This window comes from Podarcis muralis, chromosome 10 (assembly GCF_964188315.1).
Source record: "Podarcis muralis chromosome 10, rPodMur119.hap1.1, whole genome shotgun sequence".
Lineage (NCBI taxonomy): Eukaryota > Metazoa > Chordata > Lepidosauria > Squamata > Lacertidae > Podarcis > Podarcis muralis.
The window spans coordinates 38,269,287-38,294,520 of record NC_135664.1 but is presented as its reverse complement, the minus strand read 5'-3'; the positions used below and the strand labels follow the sequence as shown (position 1 = coordinate 38,294,520).

At 37.9% G+C, this 25,234-nt stretch overlaps 1 protein-coding gene across 4 annotated transcripts in view; it reads right to left on the bottom strand.

The window, feature by feature from the left end:
* LRRIQ1 (leucine rich repeats and IQ motif containing 1) overlaps positions 1-21,528 on the bottom strand; it is a 96,617-nt gene extending 75,089 nt beyond the window's left edge. Inside the window, exons 1-12 of one of the 4 annotated variants that reach the window (XM_077934778.1) lie at positions 21,447-21,528; positions 20,158-20,306; positions 19,533-19,644; positions 18,857-18,951; positions 16,836-16,965; positions 16,264-16,493; positions 15,519-15,593; positions 13,261-14,871; positions 12,521-12,673; positions 11,280-11,430; positions 5,679-5,872; positions 4,323-4,450 (exon numbers count right to left, since the gene is read on the bottom strand). In XM_077934778.1, coding sequence (XP_077790904.1) covers positions 4,323-4,450; positions 5,679-5,872; positions 11,280-11,430; positions 12,521-12,673; positions 13,261-14,871; positions 15,519-15,593; positions 16,264-16,493; positions 16,836-16,965; positions 18,857-18,951; positions 19,533-19,644; positions 20,158-20,298 — 3,020 coding nt within the window. In that variant the 5' untranslated portion in view covers positions 20,299-20,306; positions 21,447-21,528. Of the gene's footprint in view, positions 1-4,322; positions 4,451-5,678; positions 5,873-11,279; positions 11,431-12,520; positions 12,674-13,260; positions 14,872-15,518; positions 15,594-16,263; positions 16,494-16,835; positions 16,966-18,856; positions 18,952-19,532; positions 19,645-20,157; positions 20,307-20,527; positions 21,007-21,060; positions 21,419-21,446 lie in introns of those variants that run through there. The other 3 variants (XM_077934779.1, XM_077934780.1, XM_028746512.2) reach the window with 3 other exon arrangements.
* Positions 21,529-25,234: the final 3,706 nt, after the last annotated feature.

Here is a 25,234-nt window from a genome sequence, read left to right as displayed (position 1 = left end):
AGGCTTAGTTTTCACATAATCCCCTTTAGTGGATGCTGCTCTTGGGACAGAACAAAGGTGATCTCTTCCAGTCAGTGCAGTGGAGATACTGCACTCTTATCTTAATTATTAGAATGAGAAATAAATGATGCATACATTGATTATATGCAATCTATTTGGCACACTTATTCCTACTTTTTTCTTAAGATTCCTCCCCCCACCCCGCAGCTAAATATAAAAGCAAGAACACCCACCCTTGTAGCTTAGAGACACTCTGAACCTCCTCATACAGATATTTACTGCTTTAAGGAAAGCTTGGTATTAAAAAGAAAGAACCCTACCCAAAGACATTTGTAATTGTAGACATATTGCGCCTTGCACCATCTGTTTGTTTTATAGTATATTTAACTCAAGCAGCACCTGAAGTTCTCAGAAACTGCTTGCCATGCAAAAGGTTCTTAAATGCATGACAACACAACCTTGCAGCCATTAAATTTCCAAGATGTTATTCCATTTAAAAATATACGTATTGCCTTTCTTTTATTTGTCTCATTACTGCATGAGAGAAATGCTTTCTTGTTATACTAACACAAGGAGGATTATTGACCATAGTATTTAGAGTTGAAGGTGGCAAGCCAGCAGCTTTGCAATTTTAGGTGGAAGTTTCACAGTAATGGGTCAAAGCAACAGCTAAACATTTTCCGGAACACAGAGTTGACAAACATTTTGATCATTAAAAGCTCAAATTGTGGCCATCCTGGATTACAGAAGTTAGTCTGTTTGAAATACTTTGGCAATAGACAAGTTAGACTGTGGTTTAATGGTGTCGCCTGTTCTTATCAACTAAGTCTTACTCAGAGTAGACCAGTTGGAATTAATGAAGCTAAGATAGTCATGTCCTTTAACTTCAATGAATCTACTCTGAGTTGGAAACCCCACCAAATCTCTGGGCAGTATACTGCTAACTTTTGAAATGCTCTAACGGAATGAGAACAGAGAACGCTGTAAAATCATAGATGTAGAAGAACTCTGTATGCAATACATTTTATGTTGCGTGTTAATAATGGCATTTAGGGTGTCATAATTTAGAGAACTGGATGTCTTACTTGCCATTCAGATCTAAAATTCTTGTCCTGTACTATACAAGGCAAATCCTTTTTTTCCAGTCTGTCATTCTATAGCTTCCTTTTCACTGGCGGTCTTTGTCTTTTTTTTTCTTTTTCTTTTTAGAAAATTCAAACCAGAAAGACAAAGGACATTACAGAAAACTTAATACCACTTGACCTTGTCCCACTAGCCCTGGGCATTAAAAGGATATAAATTACAAAGACGACACAGAAGTAAAAGATATTTTTTTAAAGTCCAATAGCTTCCTTTTTCTGGTATCATTTAAAGCCAAACAGTCGCAAAGGCAGGACAAAGACAGTCTGGGAGACTTATATGAAGAAAGCAAAACTGAAACAAACTTGAAAGTTAAATGCATGTGGTAGTGGGGGTCGGGGAGGAGAAGCAGCCAAGTGCTGAAGTGTATACTCCAAAATATACACACTAAATACACATTTTGTCAAAATCCATTTATTGCACTTCTCTGCAATGCAGATAGTTTTTTTTTATGGATGCTCACAGACTTTTCTTCTGTGTTATGCAATTGACTTATCTTGTTTATTATTCAAAATAAAATAGCCACTTTTGCTGAATTAAAGATGCACAAGCGTTAAAAGAGAAAGGCAACACTTCATATTGATAAAAAATAATAAAATAAAATGATACTTGATCATTACATAGTACATCTTGTAAAATATTTGTTTGGGTCATGATTCAGACAAAGCAAAGGCATTTTAAGTAAAAATTCAAGGAGAAGTTTAAACATATGTTTGAGGATGTGATCCCATGCCCACTTACTTGGGAATAAGTCCCATTAAACTCAATCGGTCTTACTTTTGAGTAAACATATATAGGATTCCACTGCATATTTTTTAAACAATCAATGGTACTTAAAAGAGGCAAGTCTTAGGAGTGATTCAGAGGTTTCAGCTGGTGCAGAATGTAGCAGCTAGGTTGCTTATGGGGGCAAAGTACCACCAGTTTATAACACCCTGCTTGGGGGATTTGCACTAGCTGCCAATCTGTTATCAGGCCAAGTTCAAGGTGTGGGTACTAAAATATAAGGCCCTATGAAGCTCAGGCCAGGTTACTTGAGAGACCATCTTATCCCTTATACAACCAATAGATTGCTGTGGTCTGCAGGGGACTTTTTTTTGCAACTTCCAAAGATCTCAGAAGCCAACTCCACAGTAACTTGGAGCAGGACTTTTACTATGGTTCCCCCTGTTCTGTGAAATAGCCTTACTGTCACTATACGACAGGTGCCCACTTTCTGGAAACAACTGGAGACATTTTTGTACTGTCAGACTTTCCCAGCTAGATAAATGGGTCTTTCACATGTATGTCTACTTTGTTAGGGTTTAGTCTTGTTTTAAATGCATTTGCTATAGCTTGTCCCCACTGTGGAAGGACGTGTGGATCCAGAATTGGCCTCCACAGTCACTTACGGACTCACTGTTAAAACCGTGTTCATGGAAGGCAATCTTACTTGGCTACGAGTGATCGCCAAAGAAGAAGAAGAATGCTCCCCAATCTCTTAACAATGGTTCAGAGATCTGGAGAACCCCTCAGACTTGCACACTTCCTTTCCTTCTCAATCTCATATGCTCCTCGGTCCCTCTTCTTTTCTAATTACTCCTTCTCTTTTCAGCATTAGCTGAAACAGAGTTTGAAATCACAGTTAGAATCAGGTTTCAAATGCTTATTTTAAAGCTGCCTCTCCTGAGCTAACCATGGTTGGTGTTGAAATAGAAGGGTAGGGAAAAGTATTGAAAGCCCGAGAAGGAAGGAACAGGAGAGGAGTGCTCTTGCTCTCTTAACCACGGAAATTCCTACATGATACAACTTATAAAACTTGATGGGCAACTACTTTGAAAAGGGGGAAGGTATTCTGCTTAATAAATATATGGTACATATGGAAATATTATTATTGTTATTATATATTTTTATCCCACCTTTTCCCCTTATAGGGACTTGAGGCACAGATAAATAAGGACAGCTTTGAAATATGAAAATATGTTCTTCTCACATCATGCAGATATAATGTACTTCATTCTTTTAACAGGGGCAGTCATCCAGATAAACATACTGTTCCAATTTTTAATATGTGCAATGCTTAAAAAAATATTACGAGTCACCTATCAGTATTTTGTCTGCTAAAACTTTATTAGGCATCCATGTTTACCTTTAAAAATCAATTATTCCTGTATAAAGATGAAGACCTGTTATCATCTATTAGTTGCAAATTAGACTTTCCTACTGGAGCTTTATTCTTAAGGAATATATGGATTCACAATCCTAACATTCATAGGGGCTTCCAGCAGTCAACAAAAAGGAAATGACACTCACTGCACACTCTTAAGAAGAAATCATACAACTGCATCAGCTGCAGGATAAAAGCAAAGGAACAGCTTTTCTTTCAACAGCTTACTTCATTACATTCAATCCTTCTGTACAGAACATCCAATCACTTATGCCATAGCAAAAGCATATGGAGCTGCTTAGAACATGGCCACATTGGTAAAGAAACTACAAATATCAACTACTGAACTACTACATTTTTTACTGCTTTAATCATCGATTCTGCTGATATTGTCATCCATTCCAGCTATATTTATAGTCATGCCTATCCACTTCATCCTCATTCTCACTTTTGCCCAAACGATTTATGTTAAAGATGTTGACACATACAGCAGAGGTACGGGAAGCTTTTCCTGCTAGAAATGTCAGCCAAATATCCACTCAGCTATTATGACAGAGTGCTTCCTTCCACACAACAGGAAGCACTTCACCAGCTGTCAACTGCAATATACAGCAGCAAAGGGAGGGGAAAGAGAGAAGTCACACAACAGGGTTCAATATGTATGGAAGGCCCATGGCTGTATGCTTTGTATGTAGAAGGACCCTGACTTCATTCCTTGTATTTCCAGTTTTAAAAGGGTCTGAACTTTATACAGTGGTACCTCGGGTTACAGACGCTTCAGGTTACAGACGCTTCAGCTTACAGACTCCGCTAACCCTGAAATAGTACCTCAGGTTAAGAACTTTGCTTCAGGATGAGAACAGAAATCGTGCGACGGCAGCGCAGCAGCCGCAGCGGGAGACCCCATTAGCTAAAGTGGTGCTTCAGGTTAAGAACAGATTCAGCTTAAGAATGGACCTCCAGAACAAATTAAGTTCTTAACCCGAGGTACCACTGTAACCCACCCCCTCCAAAAATATAATGTTATTAGTTTTACCTGTTTTGTGAGATAAAAAGTATCTGTAGTAAAGGCAGCCAATATGTAGAAAGCTTTTCCATTGTTGAGATGCTGTTGTCTTCCAAGTATAATTCTCTTAGCAAAACATGATTTTCCAGGCTGGGGAACTAAACATAAATCAATATTAACATATTATTATAGCACATTGCCTATCATACTAAAATGACTAAGGCTGCAATCCTATTTGCAGTTACTGCAGCATAAGTTCTTAACAGGTTTTTGAAATATTATTGTTCATTTAATATGCTATGAGTCACTTTGAGCACAATTTTGTGGGGAAATGGCATGCAAATAAACAGTTGATGATGTTACAGACACACACAGGTAGAGAATATATATATAAATGGGACCAAAATTAAATAAAGGTGCTTCAGTCTCTGATGTTCCTTTGAAAAACTGAAATGTATACTCAGTAATGTATATAGTGTATATAGTGACTATTCAACAGCAGCAATGGGGGGGGGGGGATATGATTCTGTGTACCATACATGTACATACAGGTGTGTGTGTGTGTGTGTGTGTGTGTGTGTGTGCATGGATCTGCCTAACACTCCTTTCCCAACACATTATTTCAGAAATTTGAAGTCTTACAAAACAGGTAAGTCTTATAAAACAGGTAAGTGGTAATGCTATGTGATTCCCTCTCAGGATCAAACAAAACCTTATGCATTGATAAGAATGGGGCACTCCAAGTGTCATCTTGGAAGAGGCACTGCACCTTCTCTATTGAACATGAAGGAATATATTATGTAAAATAATGTATGCTGAGGCACATAAATACATCTTTAGAAACCCAAAAGTGTGCTTTTTATTCAGAACTACTGGTTTTTCTCATCTGCAGATATAATCAACTGATAGTGTTGGATGCTTCAGACCTTCCACCAAGTGGATACAGCAATCCATGGGTGGAGGAGATCTGCTACCAGAGATGTCTTGGGAACAGTGCACAGGATATTTAGAGGTGACTGCTATCACAGAGAAAGCTCACTGTTGCATTGCTACCAAGTAACAATCCAGCAGATTCTCCTCAGAAGAACATGTAGTCCTCTGGTTGGCCACTGTAATAATACGACTGTGCCTTTGGTCTGATCCCTGAATAGGTCTTCTTAAGTTTTTTTTTTAAACTATACCAAACTTAAAACTGGCACAGCTATTTTTCTTCTCATTTAAAGCAACGGAAAGAGAAAAATGGAAAAGCAAAAAAGAGAAAATCGGGGTGCCTGGCATGAGCCTAGAAAACAACAATTTCTCTACCACAGACTTTCCCCCATGCCTAGAATTGCTCTGTAAGACTTCTTTAATTGGATAACAGCCAAGGTGTTGTAGTTTTTTTACCTCATTGAAGTTATTCCCTTGTAACTTCAGAATTTGAAGAAGGCCACAATTTTCAATGCCATCAATATGAGTAAGATGATTAAAGGAACAATCTATATACACTAGAGTAGGAGTATGAGATAGTCCTTTGGTGCTGATCAATTGATTGTGATCAATAACAAGTCGCTGAAGATTTTTCAATGACTCCAATCCACCTAAAAAGTAAAGTTACAATATTTCAAAGCATTGAAATAAAACAATACATTGGTTTTGACTTAAGGAATCAGAAGTACAACATGCTTATATTATATACATAAGAAACAAGTATGTTGCCTCTGTTTCCATCATCATACTAAATAGTTACTAAGCATGAGAAGGCATATCTAGTCCATAATATGATTGTTTATCGAAATCTTACTTATTTTTGAAATTAGTAACAAGTCATAATAGCTTCCCATCAGCACATTTTGTATTTTATTCTCCATTTGTTAAAACCATGTAGCATTCATAAACCATTCATAAACACCCCATATTCTCTGTTTGAATGGAAGTGGATTTATTTCTTTACTGAATATTTATGTTGTATTTCCATTCAATAAATTCTCAAGGAAGCTTGCATGGTCAAAAATACAGAACGGTTAAATTACATCTAAAATACATAAAATTAAAAGACATATTAACAATAAACTATATAAGAGCAGCATACAATCACATGACAAAAAAATGAAAATAAAATCAGGACTGATAAAATGGCCTTTGCCTAGTGCTGGAGTGACATTAAGAAAGGTACTAAGCCAAATATTGATATGCAGTTGTAATTATTTTTATTGGGACCCATGGAAGGGATGGGGGGAAGTCAGAAGATTCAGAGTAATCTCAGTATTTGGATTCTGAATTGATGTTCATTGTGTGTTTATATTTTTAAAAATATAAAGAAAGGTGCTAAGTCAGGTTGCAAAAGAATTGTCCAGGTCAGGACACTACCAAAGAAAAGGCACTTTCTGGTGGGTCCAATTAGAGAATGACATTCAGTTAAGTTAGCTGTGTGCATGTTGTTTGTGCACCCTTACATCATAGAAAAATGATGTGAAAACATAGTAAGAGACTGCTGGATCCATTTGAATGCCCCTCTAGCCCAGGGTTCTGCTTTCACAGTTGCCAACTGGATGCTTACAGGAAGCCCATAAGCAAGACCTCAGTGCACATAGCTATTGTTGTTAGCCATCCTTTCATAAAATCATCTCATCTTTTAAAGGCATTCAAGTTGGTGGCCATCACTACATCTTGTGGGAGTGGGAATGAATTTCAACTTTAATTAGACAAAAAGCAGAGTGGGAAAAGCACAGAACAGTGAATAACAGATACTGTTAAGAAATCTGTAGGGTGGAGGCAGGGAAGATATTTTCTGATGATTCTTTTGTGCCACAAACATTGGTTGCCATACATCCAGATTTTCCTGGACGTTTCAGCAATTTCCACCTGGGCACTGTTTCCGACGACCGAATCCTGGCTATGCCTGGGAAATTCTGGATGTATGGCAAACCTAGCTATAACGTACAAAGTGGTGTGTGATGTTGAGTGATGCTTTCCCAGTTTTCTTGTTTTGAAAGGAAAACAACTTTTTGTGACATGGTATATGTGCTCACTGCTTCCTTTTTGTCTGCAAAACACTGGTGGAGACAGAGAAAGAAACTAAAGTCAGTACGCTAACCTTTCTATTATTTGAAGTCCAACTCTTTTATGGACTGGAAAATCTACAGTGCATACTTGCAATATGCTCTTATACAAATGTTGTCACATATTGTTCCATATAACACTTTGATTATCCATTACTCAAAATGAGTTTTTTGTTAGAATTAGGGACATGATCTAACGAAGAAATTTGCATGTGTAGCAGAGAACTATGTGTGCCGTGGAGACATCTTGCTTTTACTATAGCTGTTCCTACTGCCAAGTCACAAGATGTTCTTAAACTTGAACTACACATAGGCTCATCAGCTCTGGGAATTGCGAGGCTGAAAAGTTTGCTGAAAGCTTATTTGGACTGAGGTCCAAGTTTCAAACCAGGAACTATGCCTTGAATTTCAGTTTAAAATACCGACAAATATTTCTGCTGACATGAAAAAATAGATCCAATATTAATATATCAATCAGCAGCAAATATCCTACTATCTATAGCCAAATGCCTCTGCACTGAGTACCAATCTGCACTTACTCACTTGAAAGTAAATTGCATTGAATTCAACAGATACCCATGAGACTGTACTGTTAAAATGTCACAAGTTCTGCATTACATGAACTGTTTTCTCAGATTTTTTTAAAACTAAGAATCAGACTACTGGTTTAAATATGATTTCCACTTGGACGGATTTGGGTACCATTCCTCAATTACTAAAAAAATAATTTCAAATATACTTCTAATTTTAAACGCAACATTGCAAGTCAGCGGTTTGGAATCTGCTGTTAAATAATCTGGAAAGCTAACCTGCACCACCTAGTGGATTTATGGAATATAAAAGGTTATTTAGACTTGTCACTTTGGATTCATTTTTTCCTTAGGAAAGTCCAGTTATCATCCCCTCCTGCTGGCATAAAGCAGCGGACCGATAATACTGTAACCGTATATCTAATAACAGGTTGAACTCTTGCTTGGTGCATTATCTGTTTTTTAAAATAAACCTTGGGATCACTCAAATCGCATTGTAAGGGGTTAAACTAAATGTTTCATCAGGAGTGGCTGTTGTGGTTGTGCTCTGCTACCATCCTAATATTGGGGCTGCTGCTATTTAATGGAATGGTGTCAGGTGATGCAGGGGGGTGGAGAACATTAGGACTGTGTGGGCACACCAGAGGAAATACTGGATTGGTTCTGCCTGTGTGTCAGTGCAGTCCTGGATTCACCTGCTACACCACTGTCCAGGTAAGTGGTAGCAATGCTTCCCCGCCCACTCCCGTGTGCCATTAGTAATCACACCACAGTGTTTTATTAAAAACAAAAACAGGAATTTCTTTTCCTGGGGCTAATAATTGGTGTATGTGTGTCAGAAGTAACAGTAGGGAGGGAAGGGTTAAACATTTCCTTCCCACAGGCTCCTTGCCTGCTATTAATTTAAAAAAGAGCATGTGCACACACTATCTGACAAGTTTTCCAATTATACATTTTGTGTCATGTGCAGTTTGGCACAGTCTTTTTGGGGGGCATGGGGAGGGGCATGGTTGGCAGGTACTGAAGAAGGTGTGGAATTACTAACACTTCAAAAAAATAAAATAGCATACTTTTCTGTTTCTGAATCCCCTGTTTTAAGAGTTCTGCGTAACTTGGAAGGTAACAAAGCTTTCTATTTACTAACTAAAGCAGGTTCCAAAAGAAATATATGTTTCTGATTTCAAAATTATCAATAACATAGACTTTCTTTTTAGTTTATTTTTATTAGTTTTCAAATTATTATAAAACCATGAAGACGGAGGAAGAGTAACAAAAATTCAGAAAATATCCAACTTAAGGCATATTTGTAAATCCAGAACTAGTTTAAATTATTCTGATAATGAGCAGTCAGTATTCATAGAATGCAATACAATTTTTTATAAATTAAAAAAACCACCCTTATTTTATCAACTGAGTTTAAACTATGTACTCTCTCTGCATTTAGTTTTACATGATGTGGAAAACAAAAGAGACACTAAGGACTAAAATGTTATATACAGACAGTGAAATTCACTGCATGTTTACTCAAAAGGAAGTCCTACTATACTCAAAGGACAGACTACCAGGTAAGTGACAGCAATTTAAGCCGCATTTTAGAGAAACAGACACAGAATCATTTGAAAGGAATGTAATAAGGGCTAGGGTGGGGTTGTTGCACTGCAACTTCCAAATCTACCTAGGGAAACTCTGCAGGACTCAGAGATGGAAAAGGAGGGGGAAATCTTTTAAAACACAAGTCTATCTTTGTGTAATTCCATAAGGTGTTTTTTTTATAAAAAAACTATCAATATGTGATTGTGTAACATGAAATGCAGCTTACAAATCAGACCTCCCCCAAGCAGTTGATGAGGACAGAAAAGCAGGCTCCAAGTGGTTTTCTTGAACATCTACTTTCTCATTCAAACTCATCTCATTTACGGGTAAGCACAGTGCTTTCATTGTATATACAGACAGGACAGGAGGCTTTTGCCTCATTGGCCCTGTAGTCTTCATATCCAAGACTCATCAATTCATATTATGTCACTCTCACATTAATCTTTCTGATATTCTACCTCAGGAAATCCATCTGAAACAAGTAATCCTTTACAGTACTACTGGCACCGAAGACAGATTGAACACAGATTCCAGCATTTCTGCTACCAATCAGTCCACCTTGTTGGTTTACCTTGGATTACTGATCTTTGAGATTTAATGAACACCAACAGTCACTATTCCAAGCAGAAGCTTGTGCCTAAGAAATCTGTCACTTTAATATAGAAAATTTAGCAATCTAAAACATAACCAACTGGATTGGGTGCATTGATATTATAAATGTTCACATTTAAATTAATATTTATATACAAGATTTATATACTAGAAGTAAAATAGCTTCTTAACCTTTCATTTTCAATGTTGTAACCTTTTTGGGGGTGCAGAAACTTTGGTAAAACATCATATAAAGAGGCTTTACTGGAAAGAAACATTCATTCAGCTACCTTGACACTATTTTGCATAACAGGAGACTAATAGCAACAGTTTTGGAAATATAAAATAAATTATAATGTCATTCTTTGGTTCATACTTCCCTTTGTTTATTATGTGCAGACATCTTATTTGCTCATGGGGATTTTTTTGGCTACTTTTATTTTTTAGCACAGTAAGATAGCCAAGGCAGCTTTTGCTTTTATTCAGCCAAGTGCATGTTTCATTGCTGATTCATCAATTGAATCCTCAGGTTTTGAAATCCAGTTTCCTAATATGTTACTTCATTAAATGAACCACAAATCAGATATGTACCTTATTTTACTAACCATACTCATGTACACTACAGCCTGGATTTTGTTTCTTTGTCTAGCATGATCAACAAAAGGAACCCTGGTTGAAACTATGAAAACAAGAGCAAAATCTTCTCCAATGCTCCGCTTGAAATCTATGAGACAACCAAGCAGATTGCAGCATGAGATGCACTGAGAGGGAAGGAGGAGAGCAGACATTGGGATCAACAGTGTGCCAAACGGAAGACAGGTCTTCCTTCAACTATGTCCGCAAATTTCTGTGAGCTTTCTTGTTTACTTTACCTTGAAACAAGTTAATCAGCAAGACTGGCCATTTATATTAAATCTGCTCCCCACCAGAGACACTGAGTGCACCAGGGAATATGCAGATGGACACCTATTTACTTTCCCTGGTAAATGAAAGTTGTTTACTTGTACTGAAGTGTAACTAGGAACCACAAGACTGCCCACCTATGACCTGACTCTCAGTGCTGAAACAACCACCATATTTTTAAAAAGAGCAGACCACAGAGGCTACTAACCCAAACCAATTAACAGAGGCGTTTATTGTTAATCATATAAAAATATCTTATTAAGAACATTTATTTACCTACTAATGGTTGCAGTTCTACTATTTATCAATGGAAATAGTCAGGCCCTTACCAATTCGAGTGATTTTATTGTAGGAAAGTTCAAGATTCCAAAGATTAGTGCAGCCATATAAACCATGAAGGGATGAAATGTCATTTTTGTTCAGAATTAGAATGCAGAGATTTTCAAGATTCTCACAATTAATCCCTTTAATATTGTTTTCCTGTAAACAAACCAAACACATATTTCAAGTTTTATTACATTTTTTTGAATGAACTAAAAATAATTAACAGTACAATCCTATTCATGTCTACTCAGAATGCTCAATAAATTGAATGAGATTTGTTGCCAGGTAAGTGTTTAGGATTGCAGCTATTACCTCCGATCCTGATTAAAACTGATACAAAAATCAGTTCAAGCCAGGCTGAATTGGGAGGGAGGTTGGTTTTCGTAGGTTCCCCTGGGTGAGAGGCAAAGGAGTGTACTTATGAGATTACTATATTCTGTCTACCACATGTGATACACTTACTTGTGAGCTTTAGTTTATCATCTGTGCCCCTAAACTTTGTGCTGTACATAGGGTTATTGGGTGAAGGTGTTAAGATGTGTCTGGATGAGCCTTTGGCAGGCAGTTACAGTAATACTGCTTCGATTCCATTCATTGTAGGCAAGAGAATATTTGAGTGGAGGAACTGATTACCACCTGGGATGGAGGTCTAGATGTTTGGGCCTTTTCAGCTCCTCCAGCAGTTTTTGATGGGGCTAGCCACTTAGTCCTCTATTTGCCAGGTCAGTCTGTAACTAAATTATGTTCATCCCTGATTTGACCTAGAAGGGGATGACCTGACATGTATTACTGCGACTCACATGCATAAACTGGGTGGGCATGGGGTAATTCAGCTGTACACATCTGGGTTCTTGGTACAGCACCAGACCAGTCTAGATGGTCAAAGCATTCCAGATCTTTGTGTTGGCATTGTCCATAGAAATATAACCTTTTACCAGAAAACCTATTGATTTGGGGATGGGCTTAGAGGCACTGCATCTGTGTTAGACTAGATAGACAGATCTGGGATGCTGTCAGTGTATTCACCACCCTGCTGATAAGCAGCCTCCCTGACCAGGCTGGTTAGTAGCAAGGAGAAAGATATCCATATGAAGGTTGCTATTTGAAAATATTATGCTAGACTAGCTAGACCTTTGATTTGATCCACTAGGGCTCTTATGTTCTTATTGTATGTGGAGTGAATGTGTAACAGCACCTTTTGAAATAATTTCCACTTCAACATAGACTAAAAAATACATAGTAGTACCTCTGCATCTATGTATTTTAGATCTTTGCAGTTGCTGAGTCCTTCCAAAGAAAGCAATCCACAACGTCTGAGACTCAAAAATTGTAGCTTTGAACACTGTGACAACGTGGAGAGGCTGCAGCCTGGCAAATCTTGAAAGGTAACTGTGGTCACCTATGCACATTCAATAAGAGAAATTTTATACTCTTGCAACATTTGAAATATATTTGCAATGCATTATATAAACTGTGATTTCAAACCATCCAAAATATTGTTTCTAGCTCAAAACAAAAAAGTTTGGAAAAATCCAAAATCATATCAGGGGGTGGGGGTAGAAAACACTTCATGACATCCAACACACCACAATGGAAAGATATACTTCTTTGTTCAACAATTGTTCTACGCTACTGTAACTCTCGTTTTGCTCATCCACTACTCTGCAGGCTGTGTAGGAGGTGTAAAGTCTCTTGGAAGGTTGTGATCAGGTTGCCTAACTGCACAATACTGCCATAGTCCCCACCCAACCCTTTGCATCAACAGAACTAGAGCACACAGTGAACAAGGAATGTGGGAAAGAGTTTCTATAAAAGTCAGTAAATTATTCAAGCATTTTTGGCAAACTTTATGATTCCACTTCTTACTTCCTTTGAGGGGAATGTTATGTCAGCACTAAGAACCTACGAATAGCTCGTGATACATAAGCACTAAAAGGATTCACAAGACACTTGTACGACAGTTCTGAACTTGCAACTTTTACTTACCTGTTGCAGAGAATTCCAAGGGCCAGCCTGCATTATCATGGCAGCACTCAGAGGAGGCATCAGACCAGAGGAGCATTTCCGTGGCCTGCTTCTTTCAACTATTTTCTTCCCCTGGTGTTCCCTATAAATTCTAGACCAGGATTTACATCCTTTCATCCACGCTAACCTCTTCTTTTCAATAGAATCTGAAAGCACGAGCGGTTGCTCAAAAGAATTGACTGAATTCTCACATCTGGCCCAACGACTAGTGACTTCCTCATGAATTTCTTTTAAAGCAAGCTCTATTTTAATATTTTCAGATGCATAAGACCCATCTATCTGTCCAGCGCCTCCAGAATCTAGCTGAACATCCATGCTGATGCAACTGCTATGCCTGCTGTCTTCCTGATTAACTATTGTAATAGTTTCACTATTGAGAGCATTTGTATTACCATTTCCCTGAAATTCCACAGTTGTCAAAAAACGGTATCTGTCATCATTTCCTACATGCATCATTTCATGTATTTCATCTTGTTTCTTTTTCTCATACTCTTTTTCCTGTGTTTCAACTTTCTGTTGCTTTTCCTCAATTAGTTTCATTCTTCCATATTTAGCTTCCTCCTGTTCTTTTACCTTTTTGATTTCTTCCTCCTTATTTGCTATTTCTAAAGCCTTCTCTGTATTTGGGGGGCCCATTCCCCTTTTTATTTTGCCAGTTTCTTCTTCCTTTCGTTCTTCTACCTGTTCTTCCTCCTCTTCTTTTACCTTTTTGATTTCTTCCTCCTTATTTGCTATTTCTAAAGTCTTCTCTGTATTTGGGGGGCCCATTCCCCTTTTTATTTTGCCAGTTTCTTCTTCCTTTCGTTCTTCTACCTGTTCTTCCTCCTCTTCCTTTACCTTTTTGATTTCTTCCTCCTTATTTGCTATTTCTAAAGCCTTCTCTGTATTTGGGGGGCCCATTCCCCTTTTTATTTTGGCAGTTTCTTCTTCCTTTCGTTCTTCTACCTGTTCTTTTGCTTTTAATTTCTTTGTTATTTTTGTAACTTTATCAATATTGTCCAGTTTCATTTGCCTTTCTGATTTTTCAGTTTCATCACCTTCTTTGACTTCTTTAATTATTTTTCTGTTTTTAGCCAACAGTTTTTCTTTATCTACATTTTCAGACTCCATTTTCTTTTCTATCACAAATTCTAGGTGGCCTTTTTCTATCATTTTCAGTTCTTCCAATATTAGTTGTTCTCGCTGAAGTCTCAAAATTTCTTTCTTCTTTTCATATTCTTCATGCCTCTTCATCTTTTCCTCAAGTTCTTGCCTCTCTTTTTCTTCCCATCTCTTTCTTTCTTTCTCCTCTTGTTCCTTCTTCTCTAGGGCCCTCTTCATCAATCTTTCCTGCTTTTCTTTCCTTTCCCTTTGCATCGCTTCTTGCAATTCTCTTTGTTTTTCTAGTTCTTTTTTCCTTTCTTTCAAGACAGGGGAATATGTTTTGTACACCAAGAAGGCTCTAAAGGTAGCTTGGATTTTTACAGCGGCCATATTCTGCAGTTCTGCCAAGTGTTGTCTTTCCATAGCTTGTTGTTCTTCAAATGCCTTCTTTTCTTCTTCTATTTGTATCTGTAAGTTGTTAATCAATTCCTAAGCCCAAACAAAAAAGTAAGCATTTGTAAGAAATACCAAAATTATGACGTACAAATCACATAAAATAGAAACTGATATTAATGGTTCTATATTAAATAGGTTGCATATTAAATAGGCATATTAAAACAGGCAGGTCAGAGGGAGGTGATGTCAATCTATTTGTAACATATAGATTGAACTGTGTTCCATTTATTGTTCAGTGTATTGCTATTATATTGGCTCTGTTATAATAATAATATGAAATGAACTATTTGTAATTGTCCCAGCAGGTGTAGAAAAATCATGTTGCTATGCTGAAAGAATAAACCTGGGGTGGTATTCAATGCTAGTATCATAGGTGCCAACTCCCTGCGGCCCTGGGTGCCTTAGCACCCACAAAATTCCCAATGAGGGGGCCTGGCGCTCTCAAATTTCAATGCCAGGGCCATTCAAGCTGCATGGCACCCATGGCCCCAAGCACCCATGGTTACAGGGCCAAGAATCAAAGAAAGTTAATAGACATGACTATCTTAGATACATTAATTTCAATAAGTCTACCCTATGATAGTTTGGGCATGACATGTGGGCTGAGAATTATTTTCCTATACATAAACTACAATGCTACAATCTTATAAAAATTGTCAACATTCTTGTATGTAAATTACCTCATGCTGTCTCATTTGTTCTTTCCAAGACTTCTCCTCTTTCATCAGCTCCTTTTCCATCATTGTCTGTTGTTGCTGTACATAATATAGATCATCAATGTTAGCACTTCAATGTAATTTATTAATGTTAGATAGAAGAATGTCTGACAGAGAAGGTGCATGTAAAAAAGTAACAGAAAAGGCTGGAAAATTATAAAAACCAAATGACAAAAGCTGAAACATTTACTAAACTCTGTTCCTCTAGAAAATCATACTGGTCATTTGATTGTTGGTATTCTTATAATAAACAATAAAGCAATGTTTACGAACACACTCTTCGATAATATGTGTAGCACCAAAGAGAAATTAGGCCCTCTTTGTACACTAAAGGAGCTGATTGCTACAATATAATTCCTTCCTGTAACATTTGAAGTATAATATATATATATATCAATGTCAGTGAAAAGCATGTCAGAACGTATCAATGACTAGCATATTATGAAGACTCAGTTCTTTAATTTAAGCTGTATCTAGGTTAGCTACACAGGGCACATATATGTTTAAATTATTATGCGATATTTGCATGATTTAATGTATTAAATTTAATGTGTTTCATTAATGTATGAATTCTATTCTATTTTTTCTGATGTTTATTATTTTTTAATGCATTCAAATTCATTTCAGTCTAAAAACAAGATATACTAAATAAATAAAAGATACGACCCACAGGTTTTAAATATGCCCATTATCAACATTAAAATATTACCGCATGGAACATTTCTAACTTCATTCTTTCAGCCTCCAGTTCCTCCTGCCGTAGTTGCCTCCTTTTTTCCTCCTCTTCATTTTGCGTTTCTTCCATGCACTTCTTAATTTTCAACTGTTTTATTCTTTCATTTTCAAGTTCATTTTGCTTTTCTTCCCAGAGCTCATATTCTCGCTTGCATCTTTCTTCAACTTCTTGGAAAGTAAAGCTAAGGTCTGTGTCACCATCATCTAGAAGAATGCAGGCATGAGAACTTGGAACCACTCATACTGTTTCCCCCCATAAAACTGTGTTGCCAGCTCCTAGTGGTTTTAAGAATTTGCACTATACCATAAAAACAAGGTGTATGATTTTTTTCTGCCTGTGATAATCTATTTTAACATTCTGCACTAGAGGAGGTTGCTTCATCTTCAACATCCCCAACAATATAGCTCATATCATGCAGATGTAGAACATACCATGTATGGAAAATAACTGAAATCTCTGGCTAAACAATATTGATCTCAGAGACCTGGGCTAAGTCATGAGGATGAGTGATTCTCTGTGAGTCACTATCTTATAAGATTGTTTACCTGTCAAAGAACTTCTATCAGCAATTTCACTGGAAGCAATGTCTCCATTATCATTGGCCTCTATTGTATTATCAGAAGTCACGTTGATCTGTTGTTGTTCTTCATCTTCATCTTCTATTTCAGACAATACCTAAACAGCAACAAATATTTTCATGATAGTGTAGTTGAGCTTGGAACTATCAAACTATACACAGAAGCAGTTATGTTCTCTGCTAGTCATCGTTCAAAATTGCAAGAGATATAGTAGGAGAAGTATAGGTAATGAACAGATGTTTTTTGTTATGGATGAAAAGTTTCGGAGCACTTGTATTGGCCACAATCCAACTTGGTATGTGCAGAGTCTTGTTGTAAGAGCAGCAATCTTACTATTCAGTTGTTTAATGAGGAGGAGAACTGAATTAAATTCCTTTACTTTCCCTCCTAAGCTGCTAATCAGAAATATCACCGATTTTCGAATGGGGGTTTGTGTTTACTACCACAGCTAGATTGGTGAAAGAAAATGTGAATGCAATACTGCACTAGCTTGCATTTAAGACATCTTATTGAATTAGGGATGTCTGCATCAAAGTCTACTTCAACATGCATATTGCCACAAGCAAAATATGAGACAAGTCTCCTACCCAACAATAGGTTTGTATTTGTATTTGTATTACAGTTTGTATTTTAACAGAGATATATTCAAAATATATTTTTGAAGCAAGTTTAGAGCAACCACCAAGCTTATCAAATTATTTCTGTTATGACAATCAATGTAAGCCTATCTCTACATGTGTCACATTTTCTGCTATATTGTTATTGCTCTCTACTGCCAAAATCTAATCAGATCCTGAATTTTTTGTTACGTATGAAATTTTATTTTTGTCATAACTAGCCAGTTTCTAAAAAGAATGTCACTAGGAACAGTTTTTCTGGAAACATATATTTGAACTACGTATTAGTGCAAGGGGAAAAAAGAAATAAGAATACACACACACACACACACACGGTGGATTAAAAAAAAACCTATTTAAAAATATTTCCTTATATTTGAACTGGATTTTTTTTAAAAAAGAGAATGGTAAATACTAAGGTTTTCTCAAATCAGGTGTGGGGAACTTTTGGCCCTCAGATGATGCTGGCCTACAAGTCTCCTGACCCTTGGCCATGCTTGCTTGGACTGGTGGGAGCTGTAGTTCAGCAACACCTAGACAGCCAAAGGTTCCCCATACCTATCTTAGATAATAACCAGATTATTATCAAATAACATGTATATAAGCATGTTAGCCAAAGTTGAACAGGAAATTCATGCAGGTGAGTGAGAGGGCTGGTATCCATTTTCTATACACAGTACAGAAGCCAGTTTGGTGGCTTGAGGAAAGAAGCCACCAGGTCTGAAGCCAACAGAGAAACCCAGTTTTCTCACCCTTCTCTACCAACCCAACCCCAGGCAGATCTTCTCATGGCTGGACTGTTGTTTGATAAAGCTTAGATTCCTGGTGGTAATTCCCCCACACAAGGGTGGAAGCCCAACCCTTGGAGGCTGTTAGAACCTACAAGGTTCCTGAATGCTCTTGAGAATTGACCAGTGGTAAATGCTGATGATCTTTTCAAAGTCTTGTCTCACTACAGAATGGCAAGCTAAGACAGGAGGTTGACACAATTGCTTCTGAGCATCCTCTCCAACACTGTGCAGTCCAAGTAGATCCTTGATATTCTGAGGAGCTAGAGGCTATGCAGAATCCTGATGAAGATTAGTTAGCGCACATAAATGTGCCTACCCTGAGGCTGTGCAAATGACTAAGGCATATTTTGCAGCCTGCATTGCACCCCCTAGCAGCTGACCAGTGGAGCTATTCCACATGGTCCAGAAGTTGCTGACTCACACTCTGAAGGAACATCTTGTCCACATCATCTGGTCACATAAACTGAAGCCAAGCCCACAACACACCACTGATCCCACAACATATCACAGACTGTAGGCATGTTTGGCAAGTGGAATGAGCAGTGGCAGTAGCCCTAGTAAATATATATAGAGAGAATACCCTTTTCTTTAATTCTTCTGGATCTTCATTATATTCAGAAGCCAATTCAGCCAAGCATTCTGAAGCATTATTAGGAACTACCTTGTATATATCACCTGCAAATAAAGAAATTATAATGTAGACACTGCAGAAGAAGTTAGTGTTCAAAGCCTCAAATAACTCATTTCAGTGAGACATCCTACTAGAACTTATATAAATAAGATAGCACTTCTTTCCAAATGGGCAGGGGTTTTTTTTAGGTTGGATCATTATACAACCAACACTAAAGATACATTCCATACAAGGTCAGGGTTGCTTATTCTACCTTTAAAAGACTCATTAAAATTCCAATGAAAGGAATAGGTAAGTGTTTTATACAAATCATACTTAGGATATCTTAATAATCAAAGCATAATTTGTGGCAGGCCCAATGTTAAACAAGGGTTTCTATCAATCTCCTAAATTTGCACTCCCAGGTATTTTCCTGTTAATATTTACAAAAAATATCCATAACAGTGATAAACAGCCACTGCTACCCGAACATTTAACATTTGTCTATTTAAATATTTTGAATACTGCTAACTTACTTTTCAGTTACAAATAATTCTAAAAATGTTTGAGTGCTGTAGTTTCTCTTGTAAAACATAAGCATCTTACTTGTACACCAGTAGCAGAACAAACTGACTAACTCACTTACTTGATATTTCATCATTTTCCAAATCTTGCAAAATGAGCTTTTCTGCATTGTGGCTACTCCTCTTCACAAAATTCAAATATTGGATAACTGATTCTGGTAGCTCATCTGAAATCTAATATACATTTTAAATTAAATTCTATGTTATTTTCATATTAGGCTTGTTTGCAGCTAAGTTACAATCCTAGGTGGAACTATGTAAGGTAGAAGTATTGGAATACAAGTGCTGCAGTCTCAAATCCTATTTATTTATTATATATTACCTTTCTGCTAATTCACTTAAAAGCACTTATTTGTACATGGTTTAAGTAAGTTTATAAAAAAATTAGATGAATTCATAGGGCAGCAGTGGAAAACTCTGATGGAGTCCCTCTGAGAATTAGATGCTGGTTACAAACAGGGGGACTACATTTATGTTATAATATGTTACTGTAGAACTTATATGCAAGTTTCTTTAGGGTCTAGGATACTAAGAAACAAGCCATCCACATGGTACCCTCCATGGCATATATTATCAACCAAACTAGTAAATATATCAATCTGCCAGAACTCTGTATACTGTATATGCCAAGTTTGTCAAGTATGCAGAAAGATCACTGTATGCCACCAAGTCCTGTGGAATACTTACTGGTTCGCTGTCACTTGAAGCTTCTGCTGATAAATCAGGATCAAGATTAGGATCATCTATTTCAGAGGATGAAAAACTGATTTTGCTTAATTCAAGTTCTATTTCTTCTTCAATTTGTCGATCATCATAATCTTCCTCCATTCCTTTTACTGTAACATGGAAAAGGCAAAAAGAAAAGAAATGCATGGGCTGCCGAACTGTTAGTTCTACGGCTAACATTATGTTGTTGTTTAAGACCATTCTAAAATAATATGGCATGCTATCCATCTCAAGTAAAGGTGGAGGTATAACTAGTGGTCTTGACAGTATGAGGAAAGGGCCAGGTAGGCAGTTGCTGAGGTTTAAGTTGTGGAGACATTACATTGGCTACCTTTGTCTAGTTGTTGTCACTGTCATTAACTGTGCTGCCTCCTGACTGGTTCATTTCCTTGTCCCATGCATAAAGACCATTGTGGCTTGATAACAATTGTAGCTAACGTATTTCTGTTGGCCAACCACTTTTCAAAAGCAACACTTTGCAAGGACAATAAAAATGGGGATACAATGTGCCTGCTTTTATTTATTTATATACACTCAGGGATTGCTATATATATATATATATAGAGAGAGAGAGAGAGAGAGAGAGTGTGTAATAGGGAGACGGTTTAAAAACAAAACAAAACCACAACCCACTTGTGGGTTAACTGTCCTTAATCTTTTACCAGGGACAATTTACACTTAATGGCAATTATTAGTTTTTTATCTACATGGCCCTAACGAAGTAACGTGGCATTTTGCAGAGAAATGAAAGAGAAATGACAGGTTACTCCCTTAAAAAATCAGAACGTTATATCCACCGTCAAATAATAAATCTACCCAATACACACAACTCTCAGGATATATCCAAGTTTGAGGCACACTCACTGTGCACTAATGCAACGGAGTGACACTTGGCACGTCTTGGCTCCAAACAGAAGCAACTTAAGTCGTTAAAAAGAAAGAACTAGACGGCAGCCAGAGCCTCAAGCTTACAAGCGACACGTGCCCGCCAAGCCCTCAGAGCACTTGGACTACACGTCCCAGAGTGCATTGGGGTAAGCAAAGCATTAAGCCTTGAGCGGGCAGCGCCCCGTTGCACGCTGGGAGTTGTAGTTCTAGGCATCGCCCTCGCTCAACTGCCGCCCCGCTCTATCTTAGCGATCGAAACGGGTTCCTCCCCGGCTGTCTTGTCAGGAGAGGGAATCCGTCCCTGCTCTCGGCGCCGAAGACCGCTTCATCCCTCCCGCTTCCCGCCGCCGCTGAGCACTGACCTGCTTCAGAACCCGAGAGCTTAGAGCGGCTAACTTCAATGTTACAGGAAGTGTAGCCATGACAACCGCGAACAGCGCGCAGAAGGACGTCCTAGCTACGGAAGCCGAGAAAGTTCGAAATTAATTGACTTGGAATCGGAGCCCCGGGAGGAAACAAGGGATTTTTGAACGCCTTGGGAGGAGGGCGCGGGGATGCAGAGGAGCCAGCTGCACTTAGGATGCCTGGAAAGGCAAGACGCTGGCCTGTAGCTAGGGAGAAGGACACCTTTCTTCATCGCTTTGGCTTGTTTTTCTTCGTGGCACAGCTCCTGGGGAAAAATAAAAATGCTAGGCAGCCTCGTTGGTCCTTCAGGAACCTCCTCCCTCCAAACATGCAACAGTGGTGCAATACAGGGCTATGAAACCTATTTATTTGCTTTAATAAATGTGTAAAAGATTTGCAGCCTGAAGCCCATGGAAGCGGTACAAAAAGGTAACAATGAAGCAAAGTACGGAAAGTGTACTTTGAAGTCCTGAAAAAGCAATCAATTTCTACAGATTCTAACAACAAAACGAAAAACTTTTCCACAAAGTCTGAAAACAAAACCCTTTCAGCGGGCGTGCAAATGAATATTTCACAAGTGACTCAGGCACACCTCAGGGAAAGCCCCAAACCAAAACATAAAAGCTGGACATGGGCAGAGGATGGCGACCAAGATGCTCAAGAGCAGTGGTCAGCAAACTTTTTCAGCAGGGGGCCGGTCCACTGTCCCTCAGTCCTTGTGGGGGGCCGGACTATATTTTGGAAGAAAAAAAATGAACAAATTCCTATGCCCCACAAATAACCCAGAGATGCATTTTAAATAAAAGCACACATTCTACTCATGTAAGAACACCAGACAGGCCCCACAAATAACCCAGAGATACATTTTAAATAAAAGGACATATTCTACTCATGTAAAAACATGCTGATTCCTGGACTGTCCGGGGGCCGGATTTAGAAGGCGATTAGGCTAGATCCGGCCCCCGGGCCTTAGATTGCCTCAAGGGTCTGGAAACCAAGCCATATGAGTAACAGTTGAGGGTGTTACGTATGTTTAGCCTGGATAAGAGGAGATGGAGAGGGGCTACGATGGAAAGTTGAGCAAGCTTGTTTTCTTCTGCTCAAGAGAGTAGGACCCGAACCTATGGCTTCAAATAACAATAAAGGAGATTGCAACTAAATATCAGAAGAATGTAGTTGTGATTCCTGCATTGGATTCCTGCACGGCTCTTTGGCCCTTCCAACTCTACAGTTCTATGAGTCTACATTTCAGTAGGCATGTAAACATCATGATGCTAAGCACTTCTCTAATTTTAGCTAAAAGCTCTGTTTCTAGACATGGGACACCTCTGGGAGCATGGAGTATTCTCAGCTGCATGAGAGTACCTCTGTGAGTCAGGAAGGGTGTTAAATCATGAAGAATCTAAGTCTCCTCACTTCAGAAATTCTCCTTATACAGGTAAAACTCGGAAAATTAGAGTATTGTGGGAAAGTTCATTTATTTCAGTAATTCAGCTTAAAAGGTGAAACTAATATATGAGATAGACACAGACTGTGGAAACTTTTGCATCTCATTTGAAAACCAAGGACCTAGAGTCTGGAGGAAGAATGGGGAGGCACACAATGTCAGATACTTGAAATCCAGTGTGAAGTTTCCACAGTCTGTGTTGATTTGGGGAGCCATGTCATCAGCTGGTGTTGGTCCACTGTGCTTCTTTAAGTCCAGGGTCAATACAGCCGTCTACCAGGAGATTTTGGAGCACTTCATGCTTCCTTCCGCAGACGAGCTTTATGGGGATGCTGACTTCATTTTCCAGCAGGACTTTGGCACCTGCCCACACTGCCAAAAGTACCAAAACCTGGTTCAATGCCCATGGGATTACTGTGCTTGATTGGCCAGCAAACATGCCTGACCTGAACCCCATAGAGAATCTATGGGGCATTGCCAAGAGAAAGATGAGAGACATGAGATGGAGCAATGCAGAAGAGCTGAAGGCTGCTATTGAAGCTTCCTGGTCTTCCATAACACCTCAGCAGTGCCACAGGCTGATAGCATCCATGCCACGCCGCATTGAGGCAGTAATTGATGCAAAAGGGGCCCAAACCAAGTACTGAGTGCATATGCATGCTTCTACTTCTCAGAGGTCCAATATTGCTCTATTTGCAGTCCTTGTTTTGCTGATTTCATTTAATATTCTAATTTTCTGAAATTGTTAATTTGGGGTTTTCATCAGCTGTACGCCATGATCATCACAATTATAACACATAAAGGCTTGACATATCTCGCTTTGCATGTCATGAATCTATCTCATATATTAGTTTCACCTTTTAAGTTGAATTACTGAAATAAATGAACTTTTCCACGATATTCTAATTTTCCGAGTTTCACTTGTAAAATGGCACTGAAGGCTTTGTCACTGATAAAGCAATATCACTCACACAGAGGTGAATACTAACTTCGATAAAATTGCAATAATTTATTTTGAGGTTTTATGTGATTTTCATGGCCAAGAGTTCAAATGGCAAAAAGTGGCAGGCCTTTTTGTTCCTTTCATTAGGTTATTCTAGTGTGTCATTACTGAATGCTTTTGCTTCATGATATTTCTTAAGTAATATCACCCATGAGTTAATAAGTTTTTTCCTAAATTATATTTCAGCAAAGTATCAATTTCAAAACATTCCGAAGACTAGGATAACATTTACAGAGAGTACAATAATAAAACATTCTGATTTTTGATTTTTTTTAAAAAAAGCTCTCTTAAGAGGCCTTGGAGTATATGAGAACTGAACTGAATCCAATAAACATTGTTTTCTTACCTTTCCCCCTATATGGGAGTCTCACTAGTGTTTTTTTGAGGTTGGGCTTCATGTGCAAGGTAAGTTGTAAGTGAGTACACTATGGGAGACTCTGGATTCTATATATTTACGAGAGGTAGAAATTAAGCCCAAGTGACTAAACTTACCATTTCTATGGTTTGGGCACATCACTGGATTTGTAAGCACCTTAACTCGTCTCTAAGGTTTTTTTAAATTGTAGAAAGGAGAGAAAGAAAGAGAATGGTTCTTGGAAGCAAATTAAGTGTAATGGAAGTGTCAAACAAACTAAACATCATTTACAAAGACATGTAAATAGTAACCTCAGTAACAAGGAAGTAAATCCTTATCAACACAGCATACTGTGTGGCAAATCTAAACAGTGGAATTTGGAATTAACATTAAAATTGGAGTATCTACGAAGAACTATATTGTGGGTTTGCTTCTTTAGAGGTGAGAGGAAAATAATATTTTGCTGTGTGTATTATCAGATAAGTGGCGCCAGAAGTTTCTTATTTGTTTTACTTATTAATAATATCTGTCAGATGTCTTATAGAACAAGCTCTCAGGGTGTCATACAAAAGGATACAATTTTTAAACCCCACAATTATTCATGCATCCACCCAGTTTGATTTGCTTAAAACATTTTTGTTAAGCCAATCCTATCCAGACATGCAGAAATTACGTGTGTTTTATCAATTTCTAGCTACTGTTGAATTTCAGTCTTTTCAATATTTTAAATGCCTGTCTTTAACTGTTGGGTTTCTGTTTTTTCTGTTTTTTATATTTTGGTGTTTATTTTATATTTTGTAAACCACTTACAATCCAACAGCATGTAACATTAAATAAATAAAGTCATTAAGATCCTCACTGGAAGAATCTGCTATTCCAAATATATTCTTACACCAAGTTGCTCCTCTCTTCCAACTCTCTATAATGTTGCAAGACCTTA